Source organism: Oncorhynchus clarkii, chromosome 6 (assembly GCF_045791955.1).
Source record: "Oncorhynchus clarkii lewisi isolate Uvic-CL-2024 chromosome 6, UVic_Ocla_1.0, whole genome shotgun sequence".
NCBI classification, from domain to species: Eukaryota; Metazoa; Chordata; class Actinopteri; order Salmoniformes; family Salmonidae; genus Oncorhynchus; species Oncorhynchus clarkii.
This window is the reverse complement of record NC_092152.1, coordinates 41,623,254-41,643,997: the sequence shown is the minus strand read 5'-3', so window position 1 is coordinate 41,643,997 and position 20,744 is coordinate 41,623,254. Positions and strand designations below refer to the sequence as shown.

Below are 20,744 nucleotides of genomic sequence, written 5' to 3'. Positions count from 1 at the left end.
TGAATGAAATAAATCATTTTATTAAATACTTTTTTCTTTACATAGTTGAATGTGCTGACAAAAAAATCACACAATTATTAATGGAAATCAAATTTATCAACCCATGGAGGTCTGGATTTGGAGTCACACTCAAAATTAAAGTGGAAAACCACACTACAGGCTGATCCAACTTTGATGTAATGTCCTTAAAACAAGTCAAAATGAGGCTCAGTAGTGCGTGTGGCCTCCACGTGCCTGTATGACCTCCCTACAATGCCTGGGCATGCTCCTGATGAGGTGGCGGATGGTCTCCTGAGGGAGCTCCTCCCAGACCTGGACTAAAGCATCCGCCAACTCCTGGACAGTCTGTGGTGCAACGTGGCGTTGGTGGATGGAGCGAGACATGATGTCCCAGATGTGCTCAATTGGATTCAGGTCTGGGGAACGGGCGGGCCAGTCCATAGCATCAATGCCTTCCTCTTGCAGGAACTGCTGACACACTCCAGCCACATGAGGTCTAGCATGGTCTTGCATTAGGAGGAACCCAGGGCCAACCGTACCAGCATATGGTCTCACAAGGGGTCTGAGGATCTCATCTCGGTACCTAATGGCAGTCAGGCTACCTCTGGCGAGCACATGGAGGGCTGTGCGGCCCCCCAAAGAAATGCCACCCCACACCATGACTGACCCACCGCCAAACCGGTCATGCTGGAGGATGTTGCAGGCAGCAGAACGTTCTCCACGGCGTCTCCAGACTGTCACATGTGCTCAGTGTGAACCTGCTTTCATCTGTGAAGAGCACAGGGCGCCAGTGGCGAATTTGCCAATCTTGGTGTTCTCTGGCAAATGCCAAACGTCCTGCACGGTGTTGGGCTGTAAGCACAACCCCCACCTGTGGACGTCGGGCCCTCATACCACCCTCATGGAGTCTGTTTCTGACTGTTTGAGCAGACACATGCACTGTGGCCTGCTGGAGGTCATTTTGCAGGGCTCTGGCAGTGCTCCTCCTGCTCCTCCTTGCACAAAGGCGGAGGTAGCGGTCCTGCTGCTGGGTTGTTGCCCTCCTACGGCCTCCTCCACGTCTCCTGATGTACTGGCCTGTCTTCTGGTAGCGCTTCCATGCTCTGGACACTACGCTGAAAGACACAGCAAACCTTCTTGCCACAGCTCGCATTGATGTGCCATCCTGGATGAGCTGTACTACCTGAGTCACTTGTGTGGGTTGTAGACTCCGTCTCATGCCACCACTAGAGTGAAAGCACCGCCAGCATTCAAAAGTGACCAAAACATCAGCCAGGAAGCATAGGAACTGAGAAGTGGTCTGTAGTCACCACCTGCAGAACCACTCCTTTATTGGGGTGTCTTGCTAATTGCCTATAATTTCCACCTGTTGTCTATTCCATTTGCACAACAGCATGTGAAATTTATTGTCAATGAGTGTTGCTTCCTAAGTGGACAGTTTGATTTCACAGAAGTGTGATTAACTTGGAGTTACATTCTGTTGTTTAAGTGTTCCCTTTATTTTTTTTGAGCAGTGTATATCAACGAATTGGCGCGGGCACTAGAAAAGTCTGCAGCACCCAGCCTCACCCTACTAGAATCTGAAGTCAAATGTCTACTGTTTGCTGATGATCTGGTGCTTCTGTCACCAACCAAGGAGGGCCTACAGCAGCACCTAGATATTCTGCACAGATTCTGCCAGATCTGGGCACTGACAGTAAATCTCAGTAACACCAAAATAATGGTGTTCCAAAAAAGGTCCAGTCGCCAGGACCACAAATACAAATTCTATCTAGACATCGTTGCCCTAGAGCACACAAAAAACAACACATACCTTTGCCTAAACATCAGCGCCATAGGTAACTTCCACAAAACTGTGAACGATCTGAGAGATAAGGCAAGAAGGGTAAGGCATAACATTCAACATACCAATTAGGATCTGGCTAAAATTACTTGAATCAGTTATAGAACCCATTGCCCTTTATGGTTGTGAGGTCTGGGGTCCGCTCACCAACCAAGAATTCACAAAATGGGACAAACACCAAATTGAGACTCTGCATTCAGAATTCTGCAAAAATATCCTCAGTGTACAACGTAGAACACCAAATAATGCATACAGAGCAGAATTAGGCCGATACCCGCTAATTATCAAAATCCAGAAAAGAGCCGTTAAATTCTACAACCACCTAAAAGGAAGCGATTCCCAAACCTTCCATAACAAAGCCATCACCTACAGAGAGATGAACCTGGAGAAGAGTCCCCTAAGCAAGCTGGTCCTGGGGCTCTGTTCACAAACACAAACACACTCCACAGAGCCCCAGGACAGCAACACGATTAGACCCAACCAAATCATGAGAAAACAAAAAGATAATTATTTCCAATGTGTCAAGTAATTAACAAAAAAACAGAGCAAACTAGAATGCTATTTGGCCCTAAACAGAGAGTACACCGTGGCATAATACCTGACCCCTGTGACTGACCCAAACTTAAGGAATGCTTTGACTATGTACAGACTCAGTGAGCATAGCCTTGCTATTGCGAAAGGCCGCCGTAGGCAGACCTGGTTCTCAAGAAAAGGCAGGCTATGTGCACACTGCCCACAAAATGAGGTGGACAATGAGATGCACTTCCTAACCTCCTGCCCAATGTATGACCATATTAAAGACACATATTTGCCTCAGATTACACAGATACACAAAGAATTCGAAAACAAACCCGATTTTGATCAACTCCCATATCTACTGGGTGAAATACCACAGTGAGCCATCACTGCAGCAAGATTTGTGACCTGTTGCCACAAGAAAAGGTCAACCAGTGAAGAACAAACACCATTGTAATACAACCCATAGTTATGCTTATTTATTTTCCCTTTTGTACTTTAACCATTTGTACATCGTTACAACACTGTATATATACATAATATGACATTTGTAATGTCTTTATTCTTTTGAAACTTCTGTGAGTGTAATGTTTACTGTAAACTTGTATTGTTTATTTCACTTCTGTATATTATCTACCTCACTTGCTCTGGCAATGTTAACATATGTTACCCATGCCAATAAAGCCCATTGAATAGAATTGAGAGAGGTGTGTGTGTGTGTGTGTGAGTGAGAGAGAGAAAAATAATGTGTGAGAGAGACATTTCCTACACCAATTCGATAAAAAGTCCATAATAATAAAATCATAATAATCTGACTGAGTGTGCCACATCAGCCACAGCATGGGGGTCAATAATGGTATGGTATGGTATGGTAGATAGTAGTAAAGGTAGTGCTGGATCAGATGTTGCACAGGTCCGTCAGCTCAGACAGACACTCTGGACAGATGGTTGAGATGCCTAAAGGTTGAAGCTGACAGTCCATGATTAAACATGCAATTACGTCCCCAGCAGCCTGAATCTCTCCTCTTCTCCCGCTCAACTCAACGGGTGTATTATTCAGGGGACTCAAGAGAACACACATGCACGTGCGTGCGCACACCCACATAACAAACACACATCGACAAAGCTTCAAAATGCACACACATATATATATATATATATATACATACATACATACATACATATACACATATACATATACACATATATACACACATATATATATATATATATATATAAGCCAGGTGAGTGCTATACTTGTGTAGTGAATGAAGAGAGTTTCCCTCCATACAATGTAGCCTAAAGCACTTTGAGTACCTGGTGGAATAAACCATTGTAAAATGTACTTGTATACAGACAGTAGTTTCAGCATTTCACTGGACTGGCCTCAATGACCTTGCTAATACCTCTTACCTCCTTAACTTAGAAAATATGCTTCTTGCATTGAATAGAGACAGCTCTCCAGCTCACTGCACTCTATAGGATGATAAATCTCCTTAATGTCTGCCTTGGCTTAATTGAAAAAGAGAAGTACATTAAAAGTGTCTAATGGAATATAGGAAAGCGCTTCTCTCTCCCAGCTCATAAATCCAGCCCAGAGCACCCAGCTATTCCGGCAGACTTTCTTCTCAATTTTATGACTAAGAAGGTTTATTTCACCAGAGAGCCCAAGGTGGGGGGCAGGGGATTCATGTCAGCCATCGTAAGTTTGGAGACAGGGGTGACAGCGAGTTTATAGCCGGTCTGGGGCTGGGGGTTGATCAATGTTGGGGCGGCAGGGTAGCCTAGTGGTTGGAGTGTTGGACTAGTAACCGGAAGGTTGCAAGTTCAAACCCCCGAGCTGACAAGGTACAAATCTGTCGTAAAAAATGTATCAGAGCTTACTGCATGACCCAGAGACAGGACCGGCGTTATGGGCGGGCATATTGGGGCCTGCCCCACCGTACTTCCTTGCACATCCCAAAAAAATATTTATAATTTATTTGACACGAGTGAGCGAAACAGCGCCCCTCTGTCTCACTATGAATCTGATGCTGTCTGGACAAAAATAGTATAGCATGTCATACTCTTCTTAGCCAGACAGCATTTGGATGGGCTACATATAGTGAGACAGAGGGGCACTGTTTCGCTCACTCTACAGTGAGATTGTTTCAGCAGAGAGGAAGAGGCGACACGAGAGGGCTCACTCTCACCTAAATCTGTCCAGAATAAGCCCAATGCGTTTTTATGGGCTTAACTTCTTTGGGATAGGGGGCAGCATTTTCACTTTTGGATGAATAGCGTGCCCAGAGTGAATTGCCTCCTACGCAGTCCCAGATGCTAATATATGCATACTATTATTAGTATTGGATAGAAAACACTCTGACGTTTCTAAAACTGTTTGAATGATGTCTGTGAGTATAACAGAACTCATATGGCAGGCAAAAACATGAGAAAAAATCCAAACAGGAAGTGGGAAATCTGAGGTTTGTAGTTTTTGATCTCAGCCCCTATCGCATTCACAGTGGGATATGGGTTATTTTGCACTTCTTAAGGATGTTGTTTTAGGCTTCTCGTGTGAAGGGGGGCCGGATGGGAGCTGTTTGACTAAGGGGTCTGCCAGCAGCCTTGTTCTCAGTCACGCGCATTTCACGAGAGGTACAGTGCCTTGCAAAAGTATTCGACCCCCTTGAACTTTGCGACCTTTTGCCACATTTCAGGCTTCAAACATAAAGATATAAAACTGTATTTTTTTGTGAAGAATCAACAACAAGTGGGACACAATCATGAAGTGGAACGACATTTATTGGATATGTCAAACTTTTTTAACAAATCAAAAACTGAAAAATTGGGCGTGCAAAATTATTCAGCCCCTTTACTTTCAGTGCAGCAAACTCTCTCCAGAAGTTCAGTGAGGATCTCTGAATGATCCAATGCTGACCTAAATGACTAATGATGATAAATACAATCCACCTGTGTGTAATCAAGTCTCCGTATAAATGCACCTGCACTGTGATAGTCTCAGAGGTCCGTTAAAAGCGCAGAGAGCATCATGAAGAACAAGGAACACACCAGGCCAGCCGAGATACTGTTGTGAAGAAGTTTAAAGCCGGATTTGGATACAAAAAGATTTCCCAAGCTTTAAACATCCCAAGGAGCACTGTGCAAGCGATAATATTGAAATGGAAGGAGTATCAGACCACTGCAAATCTACCAAGACCTGGCCGTCCCTCTAAACTTTCAGCTCATACAAGGAGAAGACTGATCAGAGATGCAGCCAAGAGGCCCATGATCACTCTGGATGAACTGCAGAGATCTACAGCTGAGGTGGGAGACTCTGTCCATAGGACAACAATCAGTCGTATATTGCACAAATCTGGCCTTTATGGAAGAGTGGCAAGAAGAAAGCCATTTCTTAAAGATATCCATAAAAAGTGTTGTTTAAAGTTTGCCACAAGCCACCTGGGAGACACACCAAACATGTGGAAGAAGGTGCTCTGGTCAGATGAAACCAAAATTGAACTTTTTGGCAACAATGCAAAACGTTATGTTTGGCGTAAAAGCAACACAGCTCATCACCGTGAACACACCATCCCCACTGTCAAACATGGTGGTGGCAGCATCATGGTTTGGGCCTGCTTTTCTTCAGCAGGGACAGGGAAGATGGTTAAAATTGATGGGAAGATGGATGGAGCCAAATACAGGACCATTCTGGAAGAAAACCTGATGGAGTCTGCAAAAGACCTGAGACTGGGACAGAGATTTGTCTTCCAACAAGACAATGATCCAAAACATAAAGCAAAATCTACAATGGAATGGTTCAAAAATAAACATATCCAGGTGTTAGAATGGCCAAGTCAAAGTCCAGACCTGAATCCAATCAAGAATCTGTGGAAAGAACTGAAAACTGCTGTTCACAAATGCTCTCCATCCAACCTCACTGAGCTCGAGCTGTTTTGCAAGGAGGAATGGGAAAAAATTTCAGTCTCTCGATGTGCAAAACTGATAGAGACATACCCCAAGCGACTTACAGCTGTAATCGCAGCAAAAGGTGGCGCTACAAAGTATTAACTTAAGGGGGCTGAATAATTTTGCACGCCCAGTTTTTGATTTGTTAAAAAAGTTTGAAATATCCAATAAATGTTGTTCCACTTCATGATTGTGTCCCACTTGTTGTTGATTCTTCACAAAAAAATACAGTTTTATATCTTTATGTTTGAAGCCTGAAATGTGGCAAAAGGTCGCAAAGTTCAAGGGGGCCGAATACTTTCGCAAGGCACTGTATCTCTCGTTCCATTGCTTTTCTACAGACAATGGAATTCTCCGGTTGGAACATTATTGAACATTTATGATAAAAACATCGTAAAGATTGATTCTATACTTAGTTTGACAAGTTTCTTCGACCTGTAATATAACTTTTTTTACATTTTGTCCGACTGGACCTGAACGCGCTTTTGGATTTGTTTACCAGATGCCCTAACAAAAGAAGCTATTTGAACATAAATGGACATAAATGATGGACATTATCGAACAAAACAAGCATTTATTGTGGAACTGCGATTCCTGGGAGTGCACTCTGATGAAGATCATCAAAGGTAAGTGAATATTTATAATGCTATTTCTGACTAATGTTGACTGCGCAACATGGCGGATATTTATTTTGGCTGGTTTGGGCTCTGAGCGCAGTTCTCAGATTATTTAAAAAAAATCTGACACAGCGGTTGCATTAAGGAGAAGTGTATCTAGAGTTCCATGCATAACACTTGAATTTTCATCAACATTTATAATGAGTATTTCTGTGAATTCATGCGGCTCTCTGCAATATCACTGCGTGTTTTGGAACTACTGACCATAACACGCCAATGTAAAATAAGATTTTTGGATATAAATATGAACTTTACCGAACAAAACATACATGTATTGTGTAACATGAAGTCCTATGAGTGTCATCTGATGAAGATCATCAAAAGTTAGTGATTCATTTTATCTCTAATTGTGCTTTTTGTGACTACTCTCTTTTTTTACTCATTGACTGACCTTCATGTCTTAAAGAAATGACGGACTGTCGTTTCTCTTTGCTTATTTCAGCTGTTCTTGCCATAATATGGACTTGGTATTTTACCAAATAGGGCTATCTTCTGTATGCCACCCCTACCTTGTCACAACACAACTGATTGGCTCAAACGCATTAACTTCTTATGGCTGCAGGGGCAGTACTGAGTAGCTTGGATGAAAGGTGCCCAGAGGTGCCCAGAGTAAACGGCCTGCTCCTCAGTCTCATGTACTAATATATGCATATTAGTATTAGTATTGGATAGTATTAGTATTGGATAGAAAGCACTCTGAAATTTCTAAAACTGTTTGAATGATGTCTGTGAGTATAACAGAACTCATATGGCAGGCAAAACCCTGAGAAGAAATCCAAACAGGAAGTGAGAAATCTGAGGTTGGTCAATTTTCAACTCAGACCCTATTTAATTCACATTGGGATATGAATGAAGTTGCACTTCCTAGGCCTTCCACCGGATGTCAACTGTCTTTAGAAACTTGAATGAGGCTTCTACTGTGTTGTGGGACTGAATAAGAGCTGAATGAGTCAGGTTACTGGCAGAGAGCCATTTCCTGGTCACGCACATTCCACATGATATCTACTTGCTCCTGTAGACACAAAGGATTTCTCCGGTTGGAACTTTATTGAAGATTTATGATAAAAACATCCTAATGATTGATTCTATACTTAGTTTGAAATGTTTCTTCGACCTGTAATATAACTTTTTGAAGTTTTTGTCCGAAGTAATGCACAAACATTTGGATATGTGTACCTAACGCTAAAAAAGAAGCTACTTGGACATAAATAACAGACATTATCAAACAAATCAAGCATTTATTGTGGAACTGCGATTCCTGGGAGTGCATTCTGATGAAGATCATCAAAGGTAATGGAATATTTATAATGTGATTTCTGGTTTCTGTTGACTCCAACATGGCGGTTAATTTGATTAATTTTCTGAGCGCCGTCTCAGATTATTGCATGGTTTGCTTTTTCCGTAAAGTTTTTTTGAAATCTAACACAGCAGTTGCAGTAAGGAGAGGTATATCTATAATTCCATGTGTATAACTTGTATTATCATCTCCATTTATGATGAGTATTTCTGTTGCATCGATGTGGCTATGCAAAATCACTGAATGTTTTTGGAACTAGTGAACGTAACACGCCAATGTAAACTCAGATTTTTTTATATACATATGAACTTTATCAAACAAAACATACATGTATTGTGTAACATGAAGTCCTATGAGTGTCATCTGATGAAGATCATCAAAGGTTAGTGATTCATTTTATCTCTATTTGTGCTTTTTGTGACTCCTGTCTTTGGCTGGATTTTTTTTTTCTGTGACTTGGTGGTGACCTAACATAATCGTTTGTGGTGCCTTTGCTGTAAAGCCTATTTGAAATCGGACACTGTGGTGGGATTAACAACAAGATGACCTTTAAAACGGTATAAGATACATGTATGTTTGAGGAATTTTAATGATGAGATTTCTGTTGTTTTGAATTTGGTGCCCTGCACTTTCACTGGCTGTTGTCATATCATCCTATCATTAACTTTTAACAAGGCCCACCTGTTAATTGAAATGCATTCCAGGTGACTACCTCATGAAGCTGGTTGAGAGAATGTGTGCAAAGCTATCATCAAGGCAAAGGGAGGCTACTTTGAAGAATCTGAAATATATAAAATATATTTTGATTTGTTTTAACACTTTTTTGGTTACTACATGATTCCATATGTGTTATTTCATAGTTTTGATGTCTTCACTATTACTCTACAATGTAGATAATAGTAAAAAGAAAGAAAAACCCTGGAATGAGTAGGTGTGTCCAAACTTTTGACCGGTAATGTATATAGATCTCTGGTTTTAGGCAGCCATTTGCAAATTGGAAAGTAAAGTTGGCGGGTGCACAGTGCACTGTTCAGCTGCTGGCTTCCACAAAAGTAAGTTGAGGTTTTTCCTAAAATTATATAATTATACCTGTCAAAATAAAATAATAAAAAATACTTCACTAGAGAGCATGACTTAGGCCTAATAAACACGTAGGCCTATGCCTATTTGGGAAGCCCATTTGGCAACTGGCCTAGCTCATAAATTAGTTGCGGCTGTCAGTGAAAAGCATCTAAAAGATGTGTAAAGATAATGTGTCTTGAGTATATTTTAAAATGTTGAGACAAGAAGAAGGGGAGGGAGGTGTAGCTAAGATATGGCTCGTCTCTCTACAGAATGCATGCACTCAGCTCTCCAGAATGCACTCAGCTGTCTCCAGCCAATTCTTGCAAATTCATTGTTTCATTATGAGAATTGTTTATTTTTATCAATTCCCCATTACATATGTCACCAGTAGGCCTAGTAGATGTACCGTTAAACCCCGTCATTTGGTTACATTCATTTTTGTTAATGCATGTATTAAATTAGGCTATAGTAATTTACTGTTCTCAATCTCGGAGAGGAAACATTTTTGCAGAGTTCACAACCTGCTACACTTGTGAGAAACAAGATTTGGTTTATTTCATAACCATAATTTCCGAGTAGAGTTCGACCGAGTAATCCGAATGGCCGATGAATTATGGCCGATTTCAAGTTTTCATAACAATCGGAAATCAGTAATTTTGGACCCTGATTTTTATTTAGTCTTTATTTAATTAGGCATGTCAGTTAAGAACACAGAACACAGTTAAGAACACATTCTTATTTTCAATGACGGCCTAGGAACGGTGGGTTAACTGCCTTGTTCAGGGGCAGAACGACAGATTTTTACCTTGTCAGCTCAGGGATTCAATCTTGCAACCTTACGGTTAACTAGTCCAACGCTCTAACCACCTGCCTCACAAGGAGCCTGTTTCGCGAATGCAGTAAGAAGCCAAGGTAAGTTGCTAGCTAGCATTAAACTTAATCAATAATAATCACTAGTTATAACTACACATGGTTGATGATATTACTAGTTTATCTAGCGTGTCCTGCATTGCATATAATCGATGCAGTGCGCATTCGCGAAAAAGGACTGCCGTTGCTCCAACGTGTACCTAACCATAAACACCAATGCCTTTCTTAAAATCAATACACAGAAGTATATATTTTTAAACCTGCATATTTAGCTAAAAGAAATCCAGGTTAGCAGGCAATATTAATCAGGTGAAATTGTGTTACTTCTCTTTCGTTCATTGCACGCAGAGTCAGGGTATATGCAACAGTTTGGGCCGCCTGGCTCATTGCGAACTAATTTGCCTGAATTTTACGTAATTATGACATAACATTGAAGGTTGTGCAATTTAACAGCAATATTTAGACTGATGGATGCCACCCGCTAGATAAAATACGGAGCAGTTCCGTATTTCACTGAAAGAATAAACGTCTTGTTTTCGAGATGATAGTTTCCGGAATCGACTATATTAATGACCTAAGGCTCGCATTTCTGTGTGTTATTAAGTTATAATTAAGTCTATGATTTGATAGAGCAGTCTGACTGAGCGATGGTAGGCAACAGCAGGCTCATAAGCATTCATTCAAACAGCACTTTTGTGCGTTTTGCCAGCAGCTCTGCTGTTTATGACTTCAAGCCTATCAACTCCCGAGATTAGGCTGGTGTAAAGATGTGAAATGGCTAGTTAGTTAGCGGGGTGCGTGCTAATAGCGTTTCAAACATCACTCGCTCTGAGACTTGGAGTAGTTGTTCCCCTTGTTCTGTTGTCGTTGTGTTCCTGGTTCGAGCCCAGGTAGGAGCGAGGAGAGGTACGGAAGGTATACTGTTACACTGGCAATACTAAAGTGCCTATAAGAACATCCAATAGTCAAAGGTATATGAAATACAAATGGTATAGAGAGAAATAGTCCTATAATTCCTATAATAACTACAACCTAAAACTTCTTACCTGGGAATATTGAAGACTCGTGTTAAAAGGAACCAACATGTTCTCATGTTCTGAGCAAAGAACTTAAACGTTAGCTTTCTTACATGGCACATAATTGCACTTTTACTTTCTTCTCCAACACTTTGTTTTTGCATTATTTAAACCAAATTGAATGAAACAAATGTTTCATTATTTATTTGAGGCTAAATTGATTTTATTGATGTATTATATGAAGTTAAAATAAGTGTTCATTCAGTATTGCTGTAATTGTCATTATTACAAATACATTTTAAAAATCGTCCGATTAATCGGTATCGGCTCTTTTTTGTGCTCCAATAATCAGTATCGGTGTTGAAAAATCATAATCGTTCGACCTCTATTTCCGAGTTGTCAATTATTTGATTGTCTTTTGTTTGGAGGGTTCCACGTGAGCAATAAGCATGTGTCTGGTTTCTCTGTGCTAATAATGTTGAGAGAGCATGCATAGAAGTACCTGACCTGCTGAACTGTCTTAACTCGTGGTGAGTTAGACCTCCAACACAAATGTTTTCTTCACCTCAGACAGTAAGTCAACAAAGTCTGTTTTTAACATCCATTTCAATGATAATAGTTCCTCACATAGAAAAATCTTTCCAACACTATCCAGGCCTCAATAATCCCCAAGCCTCAGCGTGAAATAGCAAAATATCATGATCTGATGATCCCATATATCCAGTGGAAATGTCATAAAATACCTGAACATTTTTCCCTTAGGCATAAACAGCTGTCTGTCCCTGAGCTCACTGTTGCTGGAAACTCTGAGGTTCCAATGTTGCAAGTTGATTCAATGTTGCAAGTTAACTAGGAACAGCTTCAGGCCAGATCCAGTTGATTGATTTAATACAATGTTGCACTTCACTAGCGATGGTTCAAGTCAAGACAGATAGAAAGGGAGGCAGACAGGTGGAGTAGAGAGGTGAATGACATTGAAAGAACCTGATTTTTCATCCAGATATTTTCTACTGTTTTTAATTTGTTGGCTTTTGGCCTATTCATTTTACTTCGTTGATGATGGACGTTATAGGCCTACTGCTATATTGGCCTATGCTATCCCTGAGTTCCATGCACTCATTTCTTTAGCCTCCAATGGATCACAGTGTATCAATGTGTCCATATGGCAGAGGCTGGTGCTTTGGTATTAGTGGAATTTGAACTTTTAGATTTGTATCATTTTAATACAAATTTTTAGGATTAACCATGTGACATTGATTTTGAGAAACGAAAGACCAGTAACGTCACCACACAAAGCCCCAGCCCAGTCTGTATCACACTAATGGAGAGAGAGGCCAGACTACTAGAGGAGTATTACTAAACGCTTTTGCACTGTGCCCCACCTAAAGGTTTTTGACCAACAAAATGTTTCTCAGGACAACCCAGTTTTTAGCCGTGACCGCAGAAGGACTGGCTAAAAGCCACCATGTGGGAATCACTGGACCACACGATATTCTGTGACCCCCAACTCATGTACTCAGACTCTTTATGTCGAGTACCTTGCTGTTGACATAATACCAGAAGACTGAGCCAACTAGTAGAATCTAGACTTTCAATCAGGCCATCCTACTGAAAGGGACAAATATATTTGTATTTATTTAACCTTTATATAACTAGGCAAGTCAGTTAAGAACAAATTATTATTTGATATAAAACAGGAATTACATTAATAAAACGCAGCTATTAAACAACCATTACTCATGCTCTAGGCAGACACAGCTGAAATCATATGACTGATTTCTTCATGTCTGTGTCACAAATCCGAAAATGTTGAACAACAGGTGAAGACAGCAGAACAGTGCTAAAGACATGTAAGGGGGTACATGGGGCTGGGGTGCAGGGACATGGCTCATACCTCTACAATGGTGACTTTGGCTGCCTTGCACATGGGCTGGTTGAAGTTCCTGGCTGTTTTCCTACATGGAGAGAGAACGAAAGAGAGAGAGAGAGAAAGAGATGGCATTAGCTAAGAAGCATTCACGAGGGAGGCAACAAGGGAGCAATACAAGAAAGCAGGCACAGAGAAGTAATGGAATGGAAGTACAATAAGTCAATTAAGCATTAAGGCATAACAGGCAGTGCAGTATCATGAACACAGTCACAGGTAAATGGCGTTGTTCGGCCCGGTGCGATAGGGAAGGTTTTATAACATGAGTTACAGCATCAACATAGAGCAATCATGAACCGTGCAACAATCATTTACACACATTGCCTGTTTTTGCCAGTAAAATCAAAAGGGGATTTTTTATTGCAAAGTAGATACTGCGCTCTTGTGGTGACCAATTGAATTGTATTTACTATCACTTATTTTCAGTGTACAGGAGAGTAAATATTCAGGGGCAAAAAAACAATACGGGCCCTGTTTTTATGTGGACCGAGAGAATGTTCTTCTCACATACTGACAGACAAGGGAACTAAGAAGAAAAGTCAGACGTAATTTCAATTTTCTACAGCTTTTCTGGAGAACGTTCAGTCTCTTTAGGCAGTCTAGTGTCAACATCTTAATTCAGTCACTGAGCCTAAAAGTGAATATCCTACCAGCAATCCATATGGCACAGAGCGACCTGCAGGCCCGCAGTTTTGCTTATTGTGGAAACATGGTGATTAGAAAGGGTGTAACCTGTCCTGGGACAAGCAGTGGCCTAAATCACAGTGCCTTGGGTAAATATTTAGTGTCAAATGGATATGTATTACATAATGTACATTTACTCAATACTACGCTGATGGCTTTTTTGAAATAATGATGCACCTCGTCTCAACGACAGCATTACAGGTCTTGGTGACAGCAGACTTAAGGGGTAAATATGTGCCTATGCTTTGTGCAAGGATTCAAGGGTAGGAGGAAGTAGCTTGCCCTGATATCAGGTAACCTTTATCCCCAGAATAAGTGATTGACAGACAGGTTAGAGTGAGTGAATGTATTGGTAGCTACCTGAAGATTACGTTCCCGGCCTTGTCGGCCTTCCAGGCCTTGACCAGAGCAAAGTCTCCGGTGATGGCCTTCTCCATGATGTAGTGCCTTCCATTAAACTCCCGCACCTGCCAAACAACAACACAGCAAGCGGCTCAAGAGACAGACTAGAAGACTGCTGGAGATGACAGCATTTTGAGTGTTGTTACAGAGGCTCGTGCTCCATGTCAGTATAGGCAGATTGTGTGATGAAAACAGACAGTGGTGAGAAAAACAATTTGATGCAATAACATTAGGTGATGTGTCACGATGTGGTGAATGTGGTGCTAGAAACCACATGTTGGTAGAGGCTGGGGTCTGACCTCTCTCTGTTCACTGGCGATGGCGATAGTTCCGTCCTTGTTGTATTTGATGGGGGAGCCGCCCTCCTGGATGAGGGTACCATAGCCTGTAGCCGTGAAGAAGGCAGGAACACCCGCACCGCCAGCTCTGATCCTCTCTGCTAGGGTACCCTGGGGGAGAGAGGTCATGGTCATCAATTGGATCATTACTCAAAATCACTGAACCTGGACATTCCAAACCTCTACAACAAATGTATAGGACCTCGAATAACTCAAATGGATAACCTAGTAAAGCAAGGTCGTATGTGTGTGTGTGTGTGTGCGTGCGTGTCACCTGTGGCGTTAGCTCCACCTCCAGCTCCCCAGACAGGTATTGTCTCTCAAACTCGATGTTCTCTCCCACATAGGAGGAGATCATCCTCTTGATCTGTTTGGTCTGTAGGAGCAGACCCAACCCAAAGTTATCCACCCTGCAGGGAGAGAACACACACAGGTTACCACACACACACACACACACACACACACACACACACACACACTTCAGCCTACAGAGAAAGCAAACAGATCATCAGCTCCTCAGGGTATGCTGCCTCATGATGCACCACATACTCACACCCTACCCAGGTAGGTTCATATTATTCTCAAACTTTTACAAAAAATGCTTGTTGGATTTTATTTCTAATACTCATTTCGATGTGTCACTTATGGGATACACCTTAGGGTGGGTCAAAAGCTTGAAGTACGCAATCACACAGTGTCTGTTGGAGACATAGGTCGAGTGGCAAATGAGGTGAGCACTTGCCCGCCAACTGGTCATTCTGGCCTCTCTTCCTTGCGGAAGTGACTGTGTTCACAAGAAGCTCTCCTCAGCACGACTAGATTCCTCTTCCTATTGAACTTTTCTCAGGAGAACCGTGAGGTTAACGCTGACGAATGTAGGACCTCAGCTCCTGTCGATAGTGTTGAGTACTGATTGAAAGGAACATTTTGCTTTGAGTAGAATAAATGTTCTACTCGTCAGTCCCTGTTGTAGATAACGTCACATGGCTAGCTATCGAGACTTGGTTAGCCCTCGCTGCAATGCTTTAGCTTACCTGGCTAGCTAGCTGCAAGGCCAGCTAACCACGCTAACAAAGGACTAGCTTTCACCGCAGGGCTTAAGCTAACCTGGCTAGCTCACTGTAAGGCAAGCTAACCACACCAACATTACTAGCTGCAACATGGTAATATTGCTAGCTCCCATCTCGCGTCTAGCTAACTGGAAAACTAGCTAACGACACTACAAAGGGCTAGCTCTCGCCGTAAGGCTTAGCTACCCCGGATAAGTTTCAGCAAGACTAGCTTTTCCACCTGCAAGGGTAGAATTGCTAGCTATACTCTCGCATTTAGCTCAACCCACATTCACCCGTGCCGTGTTAACTAGACTAACAGCCCTTACTTCACAGCGCGACGGGAGTTTGAACTTTGCTCAAGGATTACGATTTATCTGAGCCATGGAGCCTGCTACCCCCTCAAAGGGCACCTGCCACTGCCCCATTACCGGTGCACCCTTGTCCGTGTGGAGCTAAGCAATCGGGCAAGGATACACACTGTTTGTGTACTGTCTGCCTGGGGGCATAGCAGGCTAAAGCAGCACTCACTAACCCTGAGTTCAACGGGAGGACACTCCCCTCTCGCACCATCCCGGGAAAGCAACTTTTCCCAGTGGCCCCAGCATGCGTGCCAGAGGGAAAACACAACTGGGACAAGCCTTTGTCCAGCAATGGCCAAACCAGGCACTTTCTTGGAATGGACATTCAGGGCATAGAGGAGAAAGGCTTCGACAAGCCTTGGGGTGGTTATCCACCCCAACCCCAGTGCCGTCTATGACCGGCACTGCCCTCCCTGGAAAGGCGGAGCGCTTCACCGCCTCCATATTCCATAAGGTCTATATGTCTGCGGCACATTCAGTACAGGCGTTAAACTTAATGTCCCTATTGTTGGCTTACCAGGCCGATTTGCTATTAGAGATGGGCATTGTCTTAGGCAAAGGTCAACCAGATGTGCGTCGCTGCAGATCTCAACCTACGGGCCTCTAGAGGCGCCATCCAAGCGCCGTGAGCATTGCGGTGGTGGGGGAGAGAGCCTTGTGGCTTGACTTGAGAGCCTTGTGTCTAGCCTCTCAGAAAAGGAAAAGTCAGATTTCCTCGACGCTCCAATCACACCAAAGGAACTGTTTGGGCCTTCTGTCGCCGACATGCAACCGAAGTGCGAACTTCGTAAGAAGGAAGGCGAAGCCATTAACTTCTGCTTGCCCCGCAGATCTGGGGAACGTGGAAACCCGGTCTCACCTTCCACAAGCAAAGGCTCGGCAGGAGGGAGTGGGTAAAAAGCTGGTACCAGGTTTTTCGGTAATGCAAAACCCCAATCGATGTAGCAGGCTGTGAATCCACAGTTCAGCTCTCCAATCAGAGCCCCCCCCATTCCCACAATGTGGGAGGCACATCTGTGCTCCTTAAACCCTCCCCCTCATGCAGCGGTCCATCTTTATGCATCTGCTCACAGGACGAGGGGGGGGGGGGGGGTCTCACAGTACCTCTCCCTGCCCAACAGGGGGCATTCTGTCATGCTTTGTACATGTTTCCGAGTGCTGGGGTTGATGGCCTTTACCATCTCATTTGTACTGCGAGGATCAATGAGAATGAGAGACTTTCGGCGTTGGGTTTAAACCCATCGCCTATATCCACTATGGAACTTCAATCAATAGATAAGTGTCCACAGACTCCGGGTTAAGTGAGAATTGTGTCAAGAAGCAGTGCGGCTTGGCGGGGGTCGTGTTTTAGAGGACGCATGGCTCTCGACCTTCGCCTCTCCCAAGTCCATACGAGAGTTGCAGCGATGGGACAAGACTCTAACTACCATTTGGACATCAAGAAATTGAGGGGGGAAAAGTGGGTAAAAAAATATTTTAAAGTGTCCACAGACTGTCTCTCGGCTCTCTGTCACTAGAAGAGCCTCTCGATCACAGACACCTCAAACTGATGATAGTGTTTCATGCATTGACACACTTTCCACCCTGCCGTCGAAATGGTCACATCCTGGTCAAGGCAGACAATATGACTGTGGTGGAAAGTGGAGCGGTTGGCACTTGCTCTTTGCATCTACACAGACTAACTGTCAAGAATATTCTGTGAAGCAGGGCACAACTATATTCAATACGCGCGACTCATGTCCCAGGCGTATTTGAATGTGGGAGCGGACTTGTTGTCCAGAGGGAATCCCCTATACAAGGATTGGAGACTGCACCCCCAGATGGTGAACCAGATCTTATATCTATTCACAAAGACACGCACTGCGCATTGTTCTTTGCTATAGCATGATACACACCACTGGGACTGGATGTGCGGGCGCACCCTTGAAGGGTGGTGCTTTACGCTTTTCCTCCTCTATGCTTCATTTCCCCCACTCTGGACAGAGTATGGGAACAAGGATTATACCTCCTTGATAGCCCCTCGATGACCAGGGAAGCTCTGGCTAGTGGACATTCTTCTTTCACTTTACGCCGAGCCCTGGAAACTGCCATTACTACCTTTTAACCCACGTGAACAAGGAGATTTTCCACCTTCACCCGGAACCCATTGCCCTCTGGACCTGGCCCGTGAGGAGGTAAATCTGAATTCGATAGGCTTGCCCTTCTACGTAATCACTATATACAGTTGAAGTCTGGAGTTTACATACACTTAGGTTGGAGTCATTAAAACTTGTTTTACAAACCACTCCACACGTTTCTTGTTAACAAACTATAGTTTTAGCTAGTCGGTTAGGATATCTACTTTGTGCATGACAAGTAATTTTTCCAACAATTGTTTACAGACAGATTATTTCACTTATAATTTACTGTATCACAATTCCAGTGGGTCAGAAGTTTACATACACTAAGTTGAATGTGCCTTTAAACAGCTTGTAAAATTCCAGAAATGATGTCATGGCGTTAGAAGCTTCTGATAGGCTAATAGACATAATTTGAGTCACTTGGAGGTGTACCTGTGGATGTATTTCAAGGCCTACCTTCAAACTCAGAAAACAAATTGTAGACCTCCATAAGTCTGGTTCATCCTTGGGAGCAATTTCCAAATGCCTGAAGGTACCACGTTCATCTGTACAAACAATAGTACGCAAGTATAAACACCATTGGACCACGCAGCCATCATACCACTCAGGAAGGAGACGCGTTCTGTCTCCTAGAGACTTTGGTGGAAAAAGTGCAAATCAATCCTAGAACAGCAGCAAAGGAACTTGTGAAGATGCTGGAGGAAACAGGTACAAAAGTATCTATATCCCCAGTAAAACGAGTCCTATATCGACATAACCTGAAAGGCCGCTCAGCAAGGAAGAAGCCATTGCTCCAAAACAGCCAGAAAAAAAAACTGACTACGGTTTGCAACTGCACATGTGGACAAAGATCGTACTTTTTGGAGAAATGTCCTCTGGTCTTATGGAACAAAAATATAACTGTTTGGCCATAATGGCCATCATTATGTTTGGAGGGAAAAGTGGGTGGCTTTCAAGCCGAAGAACACCATCCCAACCGTGAAGCACAGGGGTGGCAGCATCATGTTGTGGGGGTGCTTTGCTGCAAGAGGGACTGGTGCACTTCACAAAATAGATGGCGTCATGAGAAGGAAATTTATGTGGATATATTGAAACAACATCTCAAGACATCAGTCAGGAAGTTAAAGCTTGGTCGCAAATGGGTCTTCAAGTGGACAATGACCCCAAGCATACTTCCAAAGTTGTGGCAAACTGGCTTAAGGACAACAAAGTCAAGGTATTGGAGTGACCATCACAAAGCCCTGACCTCAATCCCATAGAACATTTGTGGGCAGAACTGAAAAAGCGTGTGTGAGCAAGGAGGCCTACAAACCTGACTCAGTTACACCAGCTCTGTCAGAAGGAATGGGCCAAAATTCACCCAACTTATTGTGGGAAGCTTGTGGAAAGCTACCTGAAACATTTGACCCAAGTTAAACAATTTAAAGGCAATGCTACCGAATACTAATTGAGTGTATGTAAACTTCTGACCCACTGGGAATGTGATGAAAGAAATAAAAGCTGAAATAAATCATTCTCTCTACTATTATTCTGACAGGTGATCATAACTGACCTAAAATAGGGAATTTTACTAGTATTAAATGTCAGGAATTGTGAGAAAAAAAAAGTTTAAATGTATTTGGCTAAGATGTATGTAAACTTCCGACTTCAACTGTAGATGCATGTTGTGCGTTTGTGAGAAGTGGTGTGACCAGAAACAATGAACTGTCAAGGTTTTTTCAACCACAATCTCAGCCTGTCATATAGGCTTCGACAATACACAGGAGCGAAACAATCTCTGGTATGTCGTTTCATGAAGGGATTGCGTCGCTTACGCCCAGTCTTCAAGCCTCCAAGCCTTTATCCCCATCCTGGGACCTGTCTATTGTGCTTGAGGTGATTTCACAGCAACCTTTTGAGCTGCTGGAAAGCGGCAAGTTGAATATAAATCCTTCAAGACGGCTTTGATCATTGCCATTACATCTGCAAAATGACTGAGCTGCATGCACTGTCCACCATTCGTGCCTAGAGTTTGCCCTGGTTTTCGTGGTTACGTAACTCCGCCTTTATGCCTAAGATCAGCGGCAATTACGATTGTCTCGCTTTCGAGCTTGTGGCTTTCCAAACGCCACCCTTCACTTCTACGGAAGGGCATCTCCACCGTTTATGTCCAGTATGTGCTTTGCCAATCTAATTGGGTAGAACGAGAGCATGGCGTAAGAGTACGAACCCTTTGTGTTCGTACCCCCTGCAAGGATGGGCCCCTCTCTCGTAAACGGCTCTCCCATGGGATAGTGGAGGCTATTATATTGGCTTATAATAGCAAGGGTTTAAAGCCCCCGGAGGGCCTGAAGGTTCACTCCACCAATGGCTAACCTTTTGGTCAATGTTCAAAGACATCTCTTTGTGAGGCGACATGTTGGGCCACCCTTTTTACCAACTGGACGTCACTGCACCTTCATTGGCGTATACTGTCTTTAGTTTGGGAGCCTCTGAATGGTGATGCTGTTGGAACAACCCTGGCTTCGGAGAGCATGTCTGCGTTACGGGAGTTGGCAATATGCCATAAGTGACACATCGAAACGAGTATTAGAAGCAGAACTTAGGTTTCTATTAGTGAGATGTGTCACTGCTTTTCCCTGATAACCAAA

At 43.0% G+C, this 20,744-nt stretch overlaps 1 protein-coding gene across 2 annotated transcripts in view; it reads right to left on the bottom strand.

Moving 5' to 3' along the window:
- The window catches only part of LOC139411168 (3-oxoacid CoA transferase 1a), a 109,625-nt gene that overhangs the window by 74,882 nt on the left and 13,999 nt on the right, over nt 1-20,744 (bottom strand). For both annotated transcript variants that reach the window (XM_071157078.1, XM_071157079.1), the window contains exons 4-7: nt 14,858-14,993; nt 14,545-14,694; nt 14,204-14,310; nt 13,127-13,187 (exon numbers count right to left, since the gene is read on the bottom strand). In XM_071157078.1, the coding sequence (XP_071013179.1) occupies nt 13,127-13,187; nt 14,204-14,310; nt 14,545-14,694; nt 14,858-14,993 (454 nt within the window). The remainder of the gene's footprint in view (nt 1-13,126; nt 13,188-14,203; nt 14,311-14,544; nt 14,695-14,857; nt 14,994-20,744) is intronic.